Below are 14,313 nucleotides of genomic sequence, written 5' to 3' on the forward strand. Positions count from 1 at the left end.
GCTTATCCCAGCTTCCCACATCCTCCTTCCTGGGGTGTTAATGCCTCAAACATGTCCGGGAGCAGAGCCTCTGCCTGCTCCAGGGCTGGAAAGTGGTGGATTCACATCCACTCACCCCCTGGGGGTGGAAGCAGAGGGTCTGCATGGATAAAGGGAGTGATGGCGATGCAGGGTGCCTGTGCCCTGTCCCCTGGGCTCAGAGGAGCATTTGAGCTGCCTGAGGCAGGTTTTAGCAGAGCTGCAGGAGGTTGGATGGGAAGAGGTGACAGTGTCCTGTGGTCCCCAGGGTCCCTCAGTCCTGCCGTGCAGTTGGGAGCTGAGCTCAGGAGGAATCCCGTCCCCTTTGCAGCATTGCAGGAGAGTCGTGGAGAAATTTCCCCACTGACTGAGTGGTTAAACATGGGAACAGGCTCTCCAGTTCAGTCACCTTCCCTGGGAGTGTTCCAAAATGAGTAGACACACACTTCAGGACACAGTTTAATGGGCATGGTGGTGAAAGATTGCACTTAATGACCTTGGAGGTCTTTTCCAACCTGAAAGACTCCAGGATTCTTTGACCCTGACCCTGGCCCCTGTGTCCCGGTGCAGGGGGATGTGGTGAGGCTGTTCCACGCTGAGCAGGAGAAGTTCCTCACCTGTGACGAGTACAAGGGCAAGCTGCACGTCTTCCTCCGCACCACCCTGCGCCAGTCAGCCACCTCGGCCACCAGCTCCAACGCCCTGTGGGAGGTGGAGGTGAGCAGGGAGGGTCTGGAGGGGCTGTTTGGAGACGTCCCAGTCCCTCCTGTGCTGTGGCTGAGCTCTCCCCTGCCTCTCCCAGGTGGTTCACCACGACCCGTGCCGAGGGGGAGCCGGGCACTGGAACGGCTTGTACCGCTTCAAGCACCTCGCCACGGGCAACTACCTGGCAGCAGAGGTAAGGGGGTGGCAGAGGGGTGCAGGAACGTGCCCTGGGGCTGTGGCAGCCCTTGCAAAGGCAGTGCCCACCTCAGGCAGGGAGTGATGCCCAGCGTTTCCTCTGGTCCTCTCTGGTTTGCTCTGCGAGCCCCTGGGACTCCTCCTTGCTGGCAGGAGATGTTGACACCTGACCACCAGCATCACTTAACCTGGTTTAGGACCAAACTTTCCCCCCTGAAATCCCCCAGTGGAGGGGTTCACTCACTCAGATGGCTGCGTTTGGCTCCTTTTCTGGCCCAGGGGGACCGGAGGGGGTGGCTGGGGCGTTTCTGTGCTCACCCCATGCCAAGGGACCGACTGGCACAGCCCGGTGCGTTCAAAGTGGGACGTGACTCATCCTGCTGTCCTCGCCTGGCAGAGGATGGGGGCAAAATCTGGATCTGGAGGCACCATCTGCCAGGCTTTTCTGCTCCCTTTTAAGGCCAGCTCAAGGCCTCCTGGTAGAGGCACGAAGGAGTTGCTGCACTTGGATACTGGGATGTGTCTGGCACTGCCAGCACCGAGGGCTGTGCGCTGCTGCCAGGGCAGCAGGGACATCCTGGGGATGCTCCCCAGCTCCCAGGACCTTTCCATCACTGCGGGATGGAAAATGACAAATGCTGGGGCTCTGAAATGGGTGCTTTAAACCCAAAGACTCTCTGCTAACACTTGAAGACAAAAGAAGATCTCAGACTCAGCCCATCCTGGGCTGGTGCTGCTCACTGGGAGCTCAGCCTGGAGCCTCCAGGGAGCTCTTGCTGCCACACAAGAGCCCAGATCTGCTCCCCTGGGCTCCCCCATCCTCCTCCCAGGGCTGGGACACCATGCACTGGGCGCAGGTCACATCCTCCAGCCCCACCCGGGCAGGTTTCCCTCTCTGTGTTCAGGGAAGGCAGGAACAGGGATCACACACCATCCCCAGGGGTTTGGAGGGACCGAGCAGGAGGACTGACAGCTGCTTTTCATCTCCCTCTTTAACTTTTCAGGAAAACCCAAGTTATAAAGGAGACGTGGCTGAGCCCAAAGCAGCGCCCACGGTGAGCAGAACCGCTGCTGCCGCTGCCCCAACCACGCCAGCTCTCAGCAAGGGCCTAAAAGCAGAGAAATGCCCCAAAACAGAGCCCTGTGAGGGGACTACAGCCGAGTTTGTCCCATGGTGCCAGCCCAGCATCCCCTGCCCTGCACTTAGAGCAGTGTCCCGCCTGTGAGAGGGCCCTGCCAAAACCTCTCAGAGGGGTCCCAGTGCATGTTGGCTCCCCAGGCCACAGGGAAATGCTTGGTAGATGAGAGAGCTGGAGGTTCAGGGGGGTTTTTCTGCGCTGTTGGTGAGGTTTGGATCGGGGGGGACCTCGTAGCTCAGCTGCATCCACGCCGCTTGTGCTCCGCTCGTGCGAGGCTCAGCCCCAGCAACGCTTGTGCTGCGTCCCCCCCGATGCCGTGGGGGCAGGGGACCCCCGAGCCGGGCTCAGAGACCCCCTCCCCACCGTGCAGGGGGGCAGCAGCCGTGCCAGCCGCAGGAACACCGGGGAGAAGATCAAGTACCGGCTGGTGGCCGTGCCCCACGGCAACGACATCGCCTCCCTCTTCGAGCTGGACCCCACCACGCTGCAGAAGACGGATTCCTTCGTCCCACGGTACGGCAGCGGGGTCGGGATGAGGGGAGGGGGCTGAGTGCTGGGGGAAGGGCAGTGCTGGTGTGTCCCCGTGGGGGTCACTTTGCCAGGACACTCTGTGGGGGTCACTCAGCCGGACATTGTGCTGTTGGCAGGAACTCCTACGTGAGGCTGCGCCACCTCTGCACCAACACCTGGATCCAGAGCACCAACGTGCCCATCGACATCGATGAGGAGAGGCCCATCCGCCTCATGGTACGGCCCCGCTCCCTTCTCTCTCCCTGGGGCTGTTCCCTGTTCCCCGAGAGCTCTTAGGCTGCTCCTTCCCTCACAGCACCTAGAGACTGAAACACCCTGGATGATCCAAAGGGGTGGCTGGACACCAGCCTGGAGCCCCCTGCAGTCAGCCAGAGCCCAGCCCAGCCCCTCTGATGGGGACAAACTGGGTCACTGGTGTCAGCAGGGGTGGTGGCAGATGGTGGGGACACGCCTGGCACGGCCCTGTCTGTGTGATGCTGCTTCTCCGTTGCTTCCCAGCTGGGCACGTGCCCCACCAAAGAGGACAAAGAAGCTTTTGCCATCGTCTCCGTGCCCGTGTCTGAGATCCGGGACCTGGACTTTGCCAACGACGCCAGCTCCATGCTGGCCAGCGTGGTGGAGAAGATGAATGAGGGTTTCCTCAGCCAGAACGACCGGAGGTAAAAGGCCCCTGGGAGATGGGGCCGTGCTGGGCTCCTCCAAGGGCTCCCCAGCAGGACGGGGCCCCTGCCTGGTGCTGGTGCCAGCGCTGCCCTCGCCTCCCTGCCCACAGCCCCCGTCCACGCCTGCTTCTCCCAGAAGCCTGGCGAGGAAACCAGATAACGGCACAGCCCTGCTCTGGCCCCTCCTAGGAAAATATCCTAGAAAAATATCCCAGAAAAATATCCTAGAAAAATATCCGAGGGGCTGGGAGATGGCCCCACGATAGGGGCAGCCGCCTTAGTCACTGTATTATTTTTAGGTGGGTGGGTTCTTGGTGCTTCCTGAGCAAACACAGATCCCTGTGGGACAGAGTGAGCGACTTCCGCCCCGCCAGCCTGGCCCATGGGGGTGACCACAGGGGCAGTAGCGTTAAATGCAGAATCCCTGGTGTAAGCCACAAGCAAAGCCCCTCAGACATTCACCCTGGCGCGTATGGGAGCCATAGGGGCTGCAGATCCAGCCATTGACCTCCATCAGGGAGTGCAGGATGGGCCAGCAGCTCCCCTGGCAGGTTTCTGAGGCTCTTTGGTCCCCAAAACCCACCAGCATCACTGCAGGGTCCTGAGTCTGGGCAGGTGAGCAGCCCCCAGCCCGCTCACCCCGTGTCCCTTGGCAGGTTCGTGATCCAGCTGCTGGAGGACTTGGTGTTTTTTGTCAGTGATGTCCCCAACAACGGCCAGAACGTGCTGGACATCGTGGTGACCAAGCCCAACCGGGAGCGGCAGAAGCTGATGCGGGAGCAGAACATCCTGAAGCAGGTGGGTGGCCCTGGGGCCCTGCATCCCAGCAAGGCTGGGACGTGTCCTCTGGACATGTCCTGTCCTGCTCAGGGCCACTCTGGGGGCCAGAGGGATGGAAAACACCATGGGGGAGGGTCTGGCCTCCAGCTCATGCCATGGTGTCCAGCCACGCACAGGGGGCTGGTGTGGAGCAGGACACAGCCCTGATCTCTGCTTTTGGGCAGATCTTTGGGATCCTGAAGGCCCCTTTCAAGGACAAGGGCGGGGAAGGGCCCCTGGTGAGGCTGGAAGAGCTGTCGGACCAGAAGAACGCTCCTTACCAATACATGTTCCGCCTGTGCTACCGCGTGCTCCGGCACTCCCAGGAGGATTACCGCAAGAACCAGGTGCCGAGGGGTGACTCCCCGCCCCCGTGGAGCCTCGGGGGGCAAGGGGGGGACATGGCTCACGGCCCCTCTGTGCCCGCTGCAGGAGCACATCGCCAAGCAGTTCGGGATGATGCAGTCCCAGATTGGCTACGACATCCTGGCCGAGGACACCATCACGGCCCTGCTGCACAACAACCGCAAGCTGCTGGAGAAGCACATCACCAAGACCGAGGTGGAGACCTTCGTCAGCCTGGTGCGCAAGAACCGCGAGCCACGGTGCGTGGGGGGGCCCTGCGGGGTGAGAGGGGAAGGGGGGAGCCATGGGGACCCCCCCTCTGATGGCAGAGCTGCCTCTCCCCGGCAGGTTTTTGGATTATCTCTCGGATCTCTGCGTGTCCAACCACATCGCCATCCCCGTCACCCAGGAGCTGATCTGCAAGTGCGTGCTGGACTCGAAGAACAGCGACATCCTCATCAAAACCGAGTGAGTGGCTGAGGGAGAGGTTTTCCACATCAGGGGCTTGTCGTGGCACCCACCAAAGCCTCTCACGCTGCAGCTGGACAGAGGAGAGAAAATTTATCGAAGGGTTCATTGGTTGGGATAAGAAGCAGGAGAAATCCCTCATCAAATACAACCACAGGCGAAACAGGCTCTAGTTAGGGATATGAATTAAGTTTATTCTTAACTAAATCAGAGCAGGACAATGAGAAGGTAAATAAAACCCTCACACCTTCTCCCCACCCTACAAGAAACCCACTACAGGATGGGCCTGGTCCCACTGAAGCTCCATCACCTCTTGAGGTGCAGCCCCTCCATCCATGGGAGCATCTCCAGATTTCCCCTTTCCTGTCCCAGGCTGAGGCCGGTGAAGGAGATGTCCCAGACCCACGAGTACCTGAGCATCGAGTACTTGGAGGAGGAGGTCTGGCTCACCTGGACGGACAAGAACAACGACCACCACGAGAAAAGCATCCGGCAGCTGGCGCAGGAGGCCCGGGCTGGCAACGCCCATGACGAGAACGTCCTCAGCTACTACAGGTGATGCTCCTGTGGCACCTCCTCTCCAGGTGAGGCTGTGAGGGTTGCACGGCCTCACTCCCTCTCCCCCTCACCCCTGGGCAGGTACCAGCTGAAGCTCTTTGCCCGCATGTGCCTGGACCGCCAGTACCTGGCCATCAAGGAGATCTCCCAGCAGCTGGGGGTGGACCTGATCTTCCTGTGCATGGCAGATGAGATGCTGCCCTTCGACCTGCGCGCCTCCTTCTGCCACCTCATGCTGCACGTGCACGTGGACAGGGACCCCCAGGAGCTGGTGATGCCCGTGAAGTTTGCACGGCTCTGGACAGAGATCCCCACGGCCATCACCATCAAAGAGTGAGACACGCCAGGGCTCGGGATGGCTCTGAGGGACAGGGCAGGACAGGGGGTGGCAGATGTCGTGGCAGGGAGTTTGTGGAGTGACCTGGGCGGGTCTGAGCCCTCAGAAGGAAGTGGGCTCCGTCTGTCACGCCATCACTGCTGGTCACGGTGGCTCAGGCGCCGCCCGGACAGCGCTCCTGCCAGCTGGGTGCGAGGACACCCGCTGTCCCCAGCTCACCCCGACGTGTCCCCTTGCAGCTACGACTCCAACCTCAACGTCTCGCGTGATGACAAGAAGAACAAGTTTGCCAGCACCATGGAGTTTGTGGAGGACTATCTCAACAACGTGGTGAGCGAGGCCGTGCCCTTCGCCAACGAGGAGAAGAACAAGCTCACCTTCGAGGTGCGGGCAGTGCCGGTGTCGCCGGCACCTTGCAGGGTGTGACACGGTCTGGCTGCTGCTGCTCCTGCAATGTCCCTGTCCCCCACCACGGATTCTCCTGCTCAGCCCTGAGCAGGGCGAGGTCTGGAGCTGCCTTGTCCTTCCCCAGGTCGTCAGCCTTGCCCACAACCTCATCTACTTCGGCTTCTACAGCTTCAGCGAGCTGCTGCGCCTGACACGGACCCTGCTGGGCATCATCGACTGCGTCCAGAACCCTCAGCTGATGATGCAGGCCGTCTACAATGACGAGGTGACAGGTGAGTCCCTGTTCATGGCCAGGGAGGTGTTTTCATAGTCTGCCCAGTGTTTTCCATGGTCTGTCCAGTGCTTTCCAGTTTTTCTGATGAGAAAACCAGACACTGGCTTGCTGATGTGGCTGGGTGTGCAGTAGAATGTGGGGTAGTGAGCCCTTGCCTGTGTCAAAACAAATATTCAGTGCCTTCTGCTCATTCTCTGATTTAGTCCAGGGCATTTGCCAGTCCAAGTGGGTCCTTCCTTGGTCCTCTGCCACCTCCCTCTCCACCCACGCTAACTGTGGCTGCCTCCGCAGGGAAGAACGTGCGGAGGTCGATCCAGGGCGTGGGGCAGATGATGTCCACCATGGTGCTGAGCAGGAAACAGTCCATCTTCAGCCCCCCCAGCCTCAGCACCGGCTCTGCCCCGGAGCAAGTGGACAGAGGGAGGAGCATTGAGAACGAGAACATTGTGGTGATGGAGACCAAGCTGAAGATCCTGGAGATCTTGCAGGTTGGAGCCAAAGGAGCGGTGGGACCTGTGGGATGGGGGTGTGGAATGTGATTTTCTCAAGCAGGGGCACAGCTGGCATGAAGAGGGCACTCGGTCACTTCTGGTTTCTCCTTCCTTGCTGCCTCCAGTTCATCCTGAACGTGCGGCTGGACTACAGGATCTCCTACCTGCTCTCCGTCTTCAAGAAGGAGTTTGTGGAGGTTTACCCCATGCAGGACAGCGCGGCCGATGGGACAGCTCCAGCCTTTGACTCCACAAGTAACTCTCCCACTTTGCTCCTGGTGCACCCCCAGCTCAGCAACCCCCAGGGGCTGGGAGGACACAGGTGGCAGAGGTGACATCTCCAGCAGAAGTGACATCTCCAGCAGCTGCTGCTGGCAGGGGGCAGGGGGAGATGGAGTTTGTGTTTTGGTGGGGACGGGATCAGGGAGCTGGGTTGGTTCCTGTGGGCTCCTGCCAAGACACAGGGCTGGCATTGTCCACCCTTGTCACTCCCTTCCTCTCCCTGCAGCCGCAGCCATGAACCTGGACCGGATCGGGGAACACGCCGAGGCCATGTTTGGTGTGGGGTGAGTCCCCGCCCCCCAAGCTCCCCTGGCCATAGGGCCCTTCCCCTTCTGCCCACCCCGCCCAGGCTGGAGCTGCAGGTGATGAGCAGGATGAGCCTCTAAAGGCTCTAAAGCTGTCCCCGTCAGCCCCTGAGCTCCGTGTTAATGCCCAGCGCTTCCATCCCGCTCCAGGAAGTCGAGCAGCATGTTGGAGGTGGATGACGAGGGAGGGAGGATGTTCCTGCGGGTGCTGATCCACCTGACCATGCACGACTACCCCCCGCTCATCTCCGGCTCCCTGCAGCTCCTCTTCAAGCACTTCAGCCAGAGGCAGGAGGTCCTGCACACCTTCAAACAGGTGACGCTGAGGGGACCCGGAGCATCCCACGCCTGGCTGTGGGTGGGGGACGTGGCATGGATCCTGGCCCTTTCCTTGGGAGGGAGATCTGGGAGTGGGATTTGTGCCCCAAACTGGAAACCCCTGGGAATGTCGCTGCAGGTCCAGCTCCTGATCTCAGCCCAGGATGTGGAGAACTACAAGGTGATCAAGTCAGAGCTGGACAAACTCCGCACGATGGTGGAGAAATCGGAGCTCTGGGTGGACAAGAAGGGCAGCACCAAAGGGGACAGCACAGGGGAGGGGAACAAGAAGGAGAAGAAGGAGGTGAGAGCCCTGAGCAAGATCCTGGGATCCAGGGTGGGGAAGGAGTGGGAGGCAGGGGGGCAGCTCACCTTAATCCAACACCTGATGCCTCTCGATGGGGAGGCTCCAGAGGGTCCTGGGGGTGTGGCTGGAGGGGCACGGTGTGACCCCAGTGCTGTCGTGTCCCCTGCAGCACGGTGCTGACGAGGAGGTCATTGCTCCAGGAGAGAAGAGCAGCGAGAACTACCAGATAGTGAAGGGGGTGAGTGAGACCAAACCCCGCTGCACCAGCAGGAAGGAAAGGGGCGAGATCCTGGGGGGGATTTCCAGGTTCTGCTGTGCTTCAGTAGAAACAAATCCAAGCCTGGTTTGCTCCTGCCAGCTGAGCACAGGGAAAAGCTGTCACATCCCTGCACTGGGGGGACTGGAGGGACTGGGTGGGTGACAGCTGTGAGGGCTGTGCACGGAGGATCCCTGAGGGGGGGATGAGATTTGTGAGCAAAGCAGGGAACACCCGGGATTACGGAGGGAACGCCTGGAGTGCAAAGCAGCCCCGGTGCTGGTGACCATCCTGAGTGGCCCCAGGCTCAGCCCCTGCCCGCCGTGGTCCCTCTGTCCCCAGATCCTGGAGAGGCTCAACAAGATGTGCGGGGTGGGGGAGCAGGTGCGCAAGAAGCAGCAGCGCCTGCTGAAGAACATGGACGCCCACAAAGTGATGCTGGACCTGCTGCAGATCCCCTATGAGAAGGTGGGTGGACAGAAACCAACTGGTCCTCAGTGCCCAGGGCAAAGGGGGCACGCAGGGACCCCCCTGAGTGGCCTCCTGCCACTCCCGTCCCTCTCAGCTCCGTGTGTTTCTCCTCTGTCTCCTCCTCAGGGGGATGCCAAGATGATGGAGATCCTCAAGTTCACCCACCAGTTCCTGCAGAAGTTTTGTGCTGGCAACCAGGAGAACCAGGCCCTGCTGCACAAACACCTCAACCTGTTCCTGACCCCGGGGGTAAGGAGAGGACACGGAGGGGCAGCAGCACAGGGAGGGAATTCGGCACCACTCCTGGGGCTGAGAGCACGGGATGGAAAAGCCAGGGGGAGACAGCAGGCACGGCAGGAGCTGGGGACAGCTCCTGCAGCCCCCTGACCTCACTCTGCCCCTTGTCCCCAGCTGCTGGAGGCGGAGACGATGCAGCACATCTTCCTCAACAACTACCAGCTGTGCTCGGAGATCAACGAGACGGTGCCGCAGCACTTCATCCACTGCGTGGCCACCCACGGCCGCCACGTCCAGTACCTCGACTTCCTGCACACCATCATCAAGGCCGAGGGCAAGTACGTCAAGAAGTGCCAGGACATGATCATGACTGAGGTGAGGACCTCTCCTGCGGGGCAGGAGTGGGGAGGAAGCAGGACAAGGCTCTTGCAACCTGCAGCGTTGGCTTCTTCCTTGAGAAGAGCCTTCCAGCCATGCTGGCTCCTCCCTGGAACCAGCCAGCCCCAGTGCTGGTGGCCGTCTTGAGTGGCCATCAACCATCTCCAGGGGCTCAATGCAAGGTCCACGAGTCAGTTTGGGAGTCCCACAGTTTTTGATTGCACTGCAAATGCCTGGTTTTCTCTGTAAACACAAATCCCTGTCCCCCTTTCCGGCCACTGCTGCTCATCCCCCACTGCAGAGGGGACACCACTGGCCTTGGAGGCTTCTGACCTTCCTTTTTCAGAGTGGTGACCACTGAGCACTGAGCACTGACCCTTCCCTGCAGCTCACCAACGCCGGGGACGACGTGGTGGTTTTCTACAACGACAAGGCTTCGCTGGCCACCCTGCTGGAGATGATGACGGCGGCCAGGGATGGGGTGGAGGAGAACAGCCCCCTGATGTACCACATCTCCCTGGTGGACCTGCTGGCGGCCTGCGCCGAGGGCAAGAACGTCTACACCGAGATCAAGTGCACGTCCCTGCTGCCCCTGGAGGACGTGGTGCGGGTGGTGACACACGAGGACTGCATCACGGAGGTGCGGGGTGGCAGCCAGGAGGACACTGGGGCTCTGCACTGATTGTCCCCTGATTGTCCCCTGACTGTCCCTGCCCCTTTCCCCCTCCCTGACAGGTGAAGATGGCCTACGTGAACTTTGTCAACCACTGCTACGTGGACACGGAGGTGGAGATGAAGGAGATCTACACCAGCAACCACATCTGGACCCTCTTTGAGAACTTCACCCTGGACATGGCCCAGGTGCGTGGGGAGGGTTGGGTGGGAGGGACACAGCAGTGGTGGCTTGGATGGGGACGGGGTGGTGTCACCAAGGCTCCCTTGAAGCCTCCCTCAGGGCATGGATACACATGTGGGACCTCATATAGGCACATCCCACGGCTCAGTGCGGTCCCAGCAGCCTCTGGGCAGACACGAGCTGGCCCTGGTGCCATCAGCGTTCCTCCCTGTCCTCACAGATGTGCAAGAAGCGGGAGAAGCGCCTGCCGGACGCCACGCTGGAGAAGTACGTGCTGACAGTGGTGCTGGACACCATCAACGCGTTCTTCAGCTCGCCCTTCTCGGAGAACAGCACCTCGCTGCAGGTGGCAAGGGTGGCCAGGGCGGCAGGGGGAGGACAGCGCCTCAGCCAGGCCCCCAAAACACGGTTTGGATGCGTGTGCTGACACTCCTGTCTCCTCCAGACCCACCAGACCATCGTGGTGCAGCTTCTCCAGTCCACCATGAGGCTGCTGGAGTGCCCGTGGCTGCAGCAGCAGCACAAGAGCTCGGTGGAGTCCTGCATCCGCACGCTGGCCATGGTCGGTAAGGAGCTGCTGCTGTGCCCAGGGGACAGGGGACAGGGCCACCCTGGGCTGTCTCTGCCCAGCAGCGAGCAGGACACCCTGTCCCTCCTGTGGGGGTGGCAGGACACCACGGTGAGGGGCTGCCAGCTGGGGATGGGGACACTCAGCTCTGGGATGTGCTTCTCTTTGAGCTTCATCTCAGCACGCCCAAGGTAATGTGGGGATAACCAGAGCCTGGGCTTGGCTGGGAGCTCCCTGGTGTGTTCCTGGCCGGACACAAAGCCAGCACTGACAGTGGTTTTCCCTGGCCAGGACTTTGCCCTCGGTGTGCAGCTGCCTGACTCAGGCTGAGGGCTGTTAGCACTGAGTCACCCTGGAAAGGATTGCTGGTGGCTGGGCTCTGGGTGGGGATTTCCCTTTGGAATTCCAGGCAGGGTGTTTGCAGCCTCCCCACGCTGGGCTTTCCCAACCAAAAACTGGGGCTGGCGCCAGTTTCCACCCTGCGTGGGGCTGTGGGTGTTGGGATGTGTGGGAACACTCCAGCCCGTACTGGCCTGGAGGCGTTTACTGGTGTATTTACCCCAAATCTCTGCTGAACACTGGTGAAGGGGTGCCCAGACAGGGTGGCAGGACCCAGCTGGGTGGCGGCTGTGCCCACCCCATCCACCCCCGTGTCCCGCAGCCAAGAGCCGCTCCATCGCGCTGCCCATGGACCTGGACGCCCACGTGAGCTCCCTGCTCAACAGCAGCTCCACCAGCACGGTGCAGAGGAACACCTCGAGCTACAAGGCGGCCACACGCACCTTCCCCCGCGTGTCCACCACCCCCAACCAGTGGGACTACAAGAACATCATCGAGAAGCTGCAGGTACAGGGCAGGGCGTGGCGGGGCTCAGGTGGCAGGAGGGCGCTGGTGTTGCAGGGTCCCTCTCTCGTGTGTCCCCCCCCGGCTCTGAAGGGGGGTGCTGTGGCTTGCAGGACATCATCAGCGCCCTGGAGGATCGCCTGAAGCCGCTGGTGGAGGCCGAGCTGTCCGTGCTGGTGGATGTCCTGCACCGGCCGGAGCTGCTCTTCATGGAGGGCACGGAGGCGTTCCAGCGATGCGAGAGCGGGGGGTTCCTGTCCAAGTGAGGCTGGTTTGGGACTGCCCTGGGGGTGCTGGGAAGGGTTTGGGACCCTCATCCTGGGTGGGCTGTGCATCCCTGCGTGCCTGCAGCCTGGAGGGGCGCTGGGGGTGGTTCCCTCAGGGATCCCCGGGTCCCTCCCAGCTCTGTGACAATGGCTTTGCTGTGCCAGGCTGGTGCAGCACACCAAGGACCTCATGGAGACAGAGGAGAAGCTCTGCATCAAGGTGCTGAGGACGCTGCAGCAGATGCTGGTGAAGAGGAACAAGTATGGAGAGAGGGTGAGCGCCGTGATCTGTGTCCATGCAGCCCCACTCCCAGGCTGGCAGAGCCCACCCTGGGCACCCAGGGGTGCTCAGCTGGTTCTGCCCTGGCCCCCACCTTGGCACGGGGACACTGGTGACATTTGTTTGCCTTGGCAGGGCAACCTGCTGCGGAAAATGCTCATGAACAATTACCTGCAGAACAAGAGGTCCAGCTCCAAGGGGGAGATGGGGGACGCTGCTGGGGGAGGTGAGTGCCCCTCTCCTGCCCCTTCCCCTCAAATTCCCAGCTCCCAAACAGCGATGGGACCAGGTCTGTGGCTGGTTGCCATGGCTCCACCTCCACGGGAGCAGAGGATGTGGGGAGGTGAAGGGATGGCACTGAGGTGCCCCGGCAGTGGTGGAGCTGTGCTGGCTCTGTGCTGGCAGCACATCACATCCCTCCTTGTCCTCTCACGCAGGCCAGGACCAGGACTGGTCGGCCATCGCCGCTGTCCAGTGCCGGCTGGACCGCGAAGGGGCCACCAAGTTGGTGGCTGACCTCATCATGAACACCAAGAACGAGAAGATCTTCCAGGAGAGCATCCTGCTGGCCATCCGCCTGCTGGATGGAGGCAACACTGAGATCCAGGTGCTGAGGGGCAGCAGAGGTTGATGTGGGCAGTGTGAGGGTCCAGTGCTCAGCCTCGAGCAGTGGGTTTGGCCAAAACACCTCTTGTTTGTGCTGAAATGTGATGATTTTGAGTTTCCCAGCTCCACGGCTGGATGAAGGGCTGGAGGCTGTGGGAAGAGCAGGTGGTTCCAGGTTGTTTCTGGAGTTCTGCTGATGCCCTCTGCCGGGAATTCCTAAAATGGCTCAGGGCTGCAGCGCTTGTGGGGGACGTCCAGGGTTATCCCAAACCCTTTGTCACAGGGAAGCTGAAAAATGGTGTGTGCAAATCCCAGTGGGGCTCCAGCAAAAAGCAGGTCATCCTGGGCAATGTCTGGAGCGCTGAGGCTGCTGCCCAGAGGGACAGGCAGGGACACTTTGGACGCCGTGGTGGGGACCTGAACGAGTGTCCTTTCACCAGAAATCCTTTTACAACCTCATGACGAGCGACAAGAAGTCCGAGAAGTTCTTCAAGGTTCTGCACGACCGGATGAAGAAGGCGCAGCAGGAGACCAAGTCCACGGTGTCGGTGAACATGAGTGACATCGGGAACAAGCCCCGCGAGGACAAGGACGAGCCAGACCCTGGCACCAAAGGTACGGGGCTGTGTCCCCTTGTCCCCTCTGCAGGGCCAGCACTGGCTCGGTGACAGCCTGAGCCGATGAGGGGACAATTCCCTCCAGGACGAGGAGACACCTTCCTGATGCCCGGCACCCCCACGCGGTACCCGATGGCCGTGGGGTTCAGGAAGGGCCACGACCCCGGGGAGCAGGGCCAGAACAACGAGATGGGGGTGACGGTGCTGATCATGGAGCCCATCCTGCGCTTTCTGCAGCTGCTCTGCGAGAACCACAACCGCGACCTGCAGGTTGGTGCTGGGTTAGGGGAAGGTTGGGATCTGCCCCAGTTTTTGGCCCCAAAATGCTGTGGCACCCAGCAGCTCTGTGCCTCAGTTTCTCCATGTGCGGTGCACCATCCAACTTGGGGTTGTGGGAGGAGTTCATGGCAGGACTGGCTGTGGGACTGAGGTCTGTAGGTTACAGGGGCAGTCCCAGCCCAAATGTCCCTCAAACTGCAGCTGGAGGGTGTGGGGAGAGAGGGATCAGGACCCCACTGCTGGGCTCTGCTCCACAGAACTTCCTGCGGTGCCAGAACAACAAAACCAACTACAACCTGGTGTGTGAGACGCTGCAGTTCCTGGACATCATGTGTGGCAGCACCACGGGCGGGCTGGGGCTGCTCGGCCTCTACATCAACGAGTACAACGTGGCCCTCATCACCCAGACCCTGGAGACCCTGACCGAGTACTGCCAGGGGCCCTGCCACGAGAACCAGGTCCGGGGCTCATTCCCCAAACCTCCTCACACACCA

General features: G+C 61.0%; 1 protein-coding gene across 1 annotated transcript in view; it reads left to right on the forward strand.

Annotated features, from left to right (window-relative positions):
• ITPR3 (inositol 1,4,5-trisphosphate receptor type 3) overlaps positions 1-14,313 on the forward strand; it is a 36,208-nt gene that overhangs the window by 12,454 nt on the left and 9,441 nt on the right. The window contains exons 8-42 of the mRNA XM_053997958.1: positions 589-735; positions 821-916; positions 1,923-1,973; positions 2,428-2,570; positions 2,705-2,804; positions 3,087-3,247; positions 3,907-4,048; positions 4,255-4,416; positions 4,502-4,674; positions 4,763-4,882; positions 5,255-5,437; positions 5,522-5,773; positions 6,017-6,161; positions 6,310-6,457; positions 6,751-6,947; positions 7,076-7,205; positions 7,459-7,516; positions 7,688-7,853; positions 7,995-8,159; positions 8,332-8,400; positions 8,761-8,886; positions 9,016-9,138; positions 9,301-9,501; positions 9,893-10,144; positions 10,240-10,365; positions 10,581-10,706; positions 10,806-10,926; positions 11,590-11,774; positions 11,885-12,033; positions 12,203-12,311; positions 12,453-12,543; positions 12,755-12,924; positions 13,364-13,538; positions 13,626-13,810; positions 14,077-14,277. Of these exons, the coding sequence (XP_053853933.1) occupies positions 589-735; positions 821-916; positions 1,923-1,973; positions 2,428-2,570; positions 2,705-2,804; positions 3,087-3,247; positions 3,907-4,048; positions 4,255-4,416; positions 4,502-4,674; positions 4,763-4,882; positions 5,255-5,437; positions 5,522-5,773; positions 6,017-6,161; positions 6,310-6,457; positions 6,751-6,947; positions 7,076-7,205; positions 7,459-7,516; positions 7,688-7,853; positions 7,995-8,159; positions 8,332-8,400; positions 8,761-8,886; positions 9,016-9,138; positions 9,301-9,501; positions 9,893-10,144; positions 10,240-10,365; positions 10,581-10,706; positions 10,806-10,926; positions 11,590-11,774; positions 11,885-12,033; positions 12,203-12,311; positions 12,453-12,543; positions 12,755-12,924; positions 13,364-13,538; positions 13,626-13,810; positions 14,077-14,277 (5,148 nt within the window). The remainder of the gene's footprint in view (positions 1-588; positions 736-820; positions 917-1,922; positions 1,974-2,427; positions 2,571-2,704; positions 2,805-3,086; positions 3,248-3,906; positions 4,049-4,254; positions 4,417-4,501; positions 4,675-4,762; positions 4,883-5,254; positions 5,438-5,521; positions 5,774-6,016; positions 6,162-6,309; positions 6,458-6,750; positions 6,948-7,075; positions 7,206-7,458; positions 7,517-7,687; positions 7,854-7,994; positions 8,160-8,331; positions 8,401-8,760; positions 8,887-9,015; positions 9,139-9,300; positions 9,502-9,892; positions 10,145-10,239; positions 10,366-10,580; positions 10,707-10,805; positions 10,927-11,589; positions 11,775-11,884; positions 12,034-12,202; positions 12,312-12,452; positions 12,544-12,754; positions 12,925-13,363; positions 13,539-13,625; positions 13,811-14,076; positions 14,278-14,313) is intronic.

The sequence above is a fragment of the Vidua macroura genome, chromosome 24, assembly GCF_024509145.1.
Source record: "Vidua macroura isolate BioBank_ID:100142 chromosome 24, ASM2450914v1, whole genome shotgun sequence".
NCBI lineage: Eukaryota > Metazoa > Chordata > Aves > Passeriformes > Viduidae > Vidua > Vidua macroura.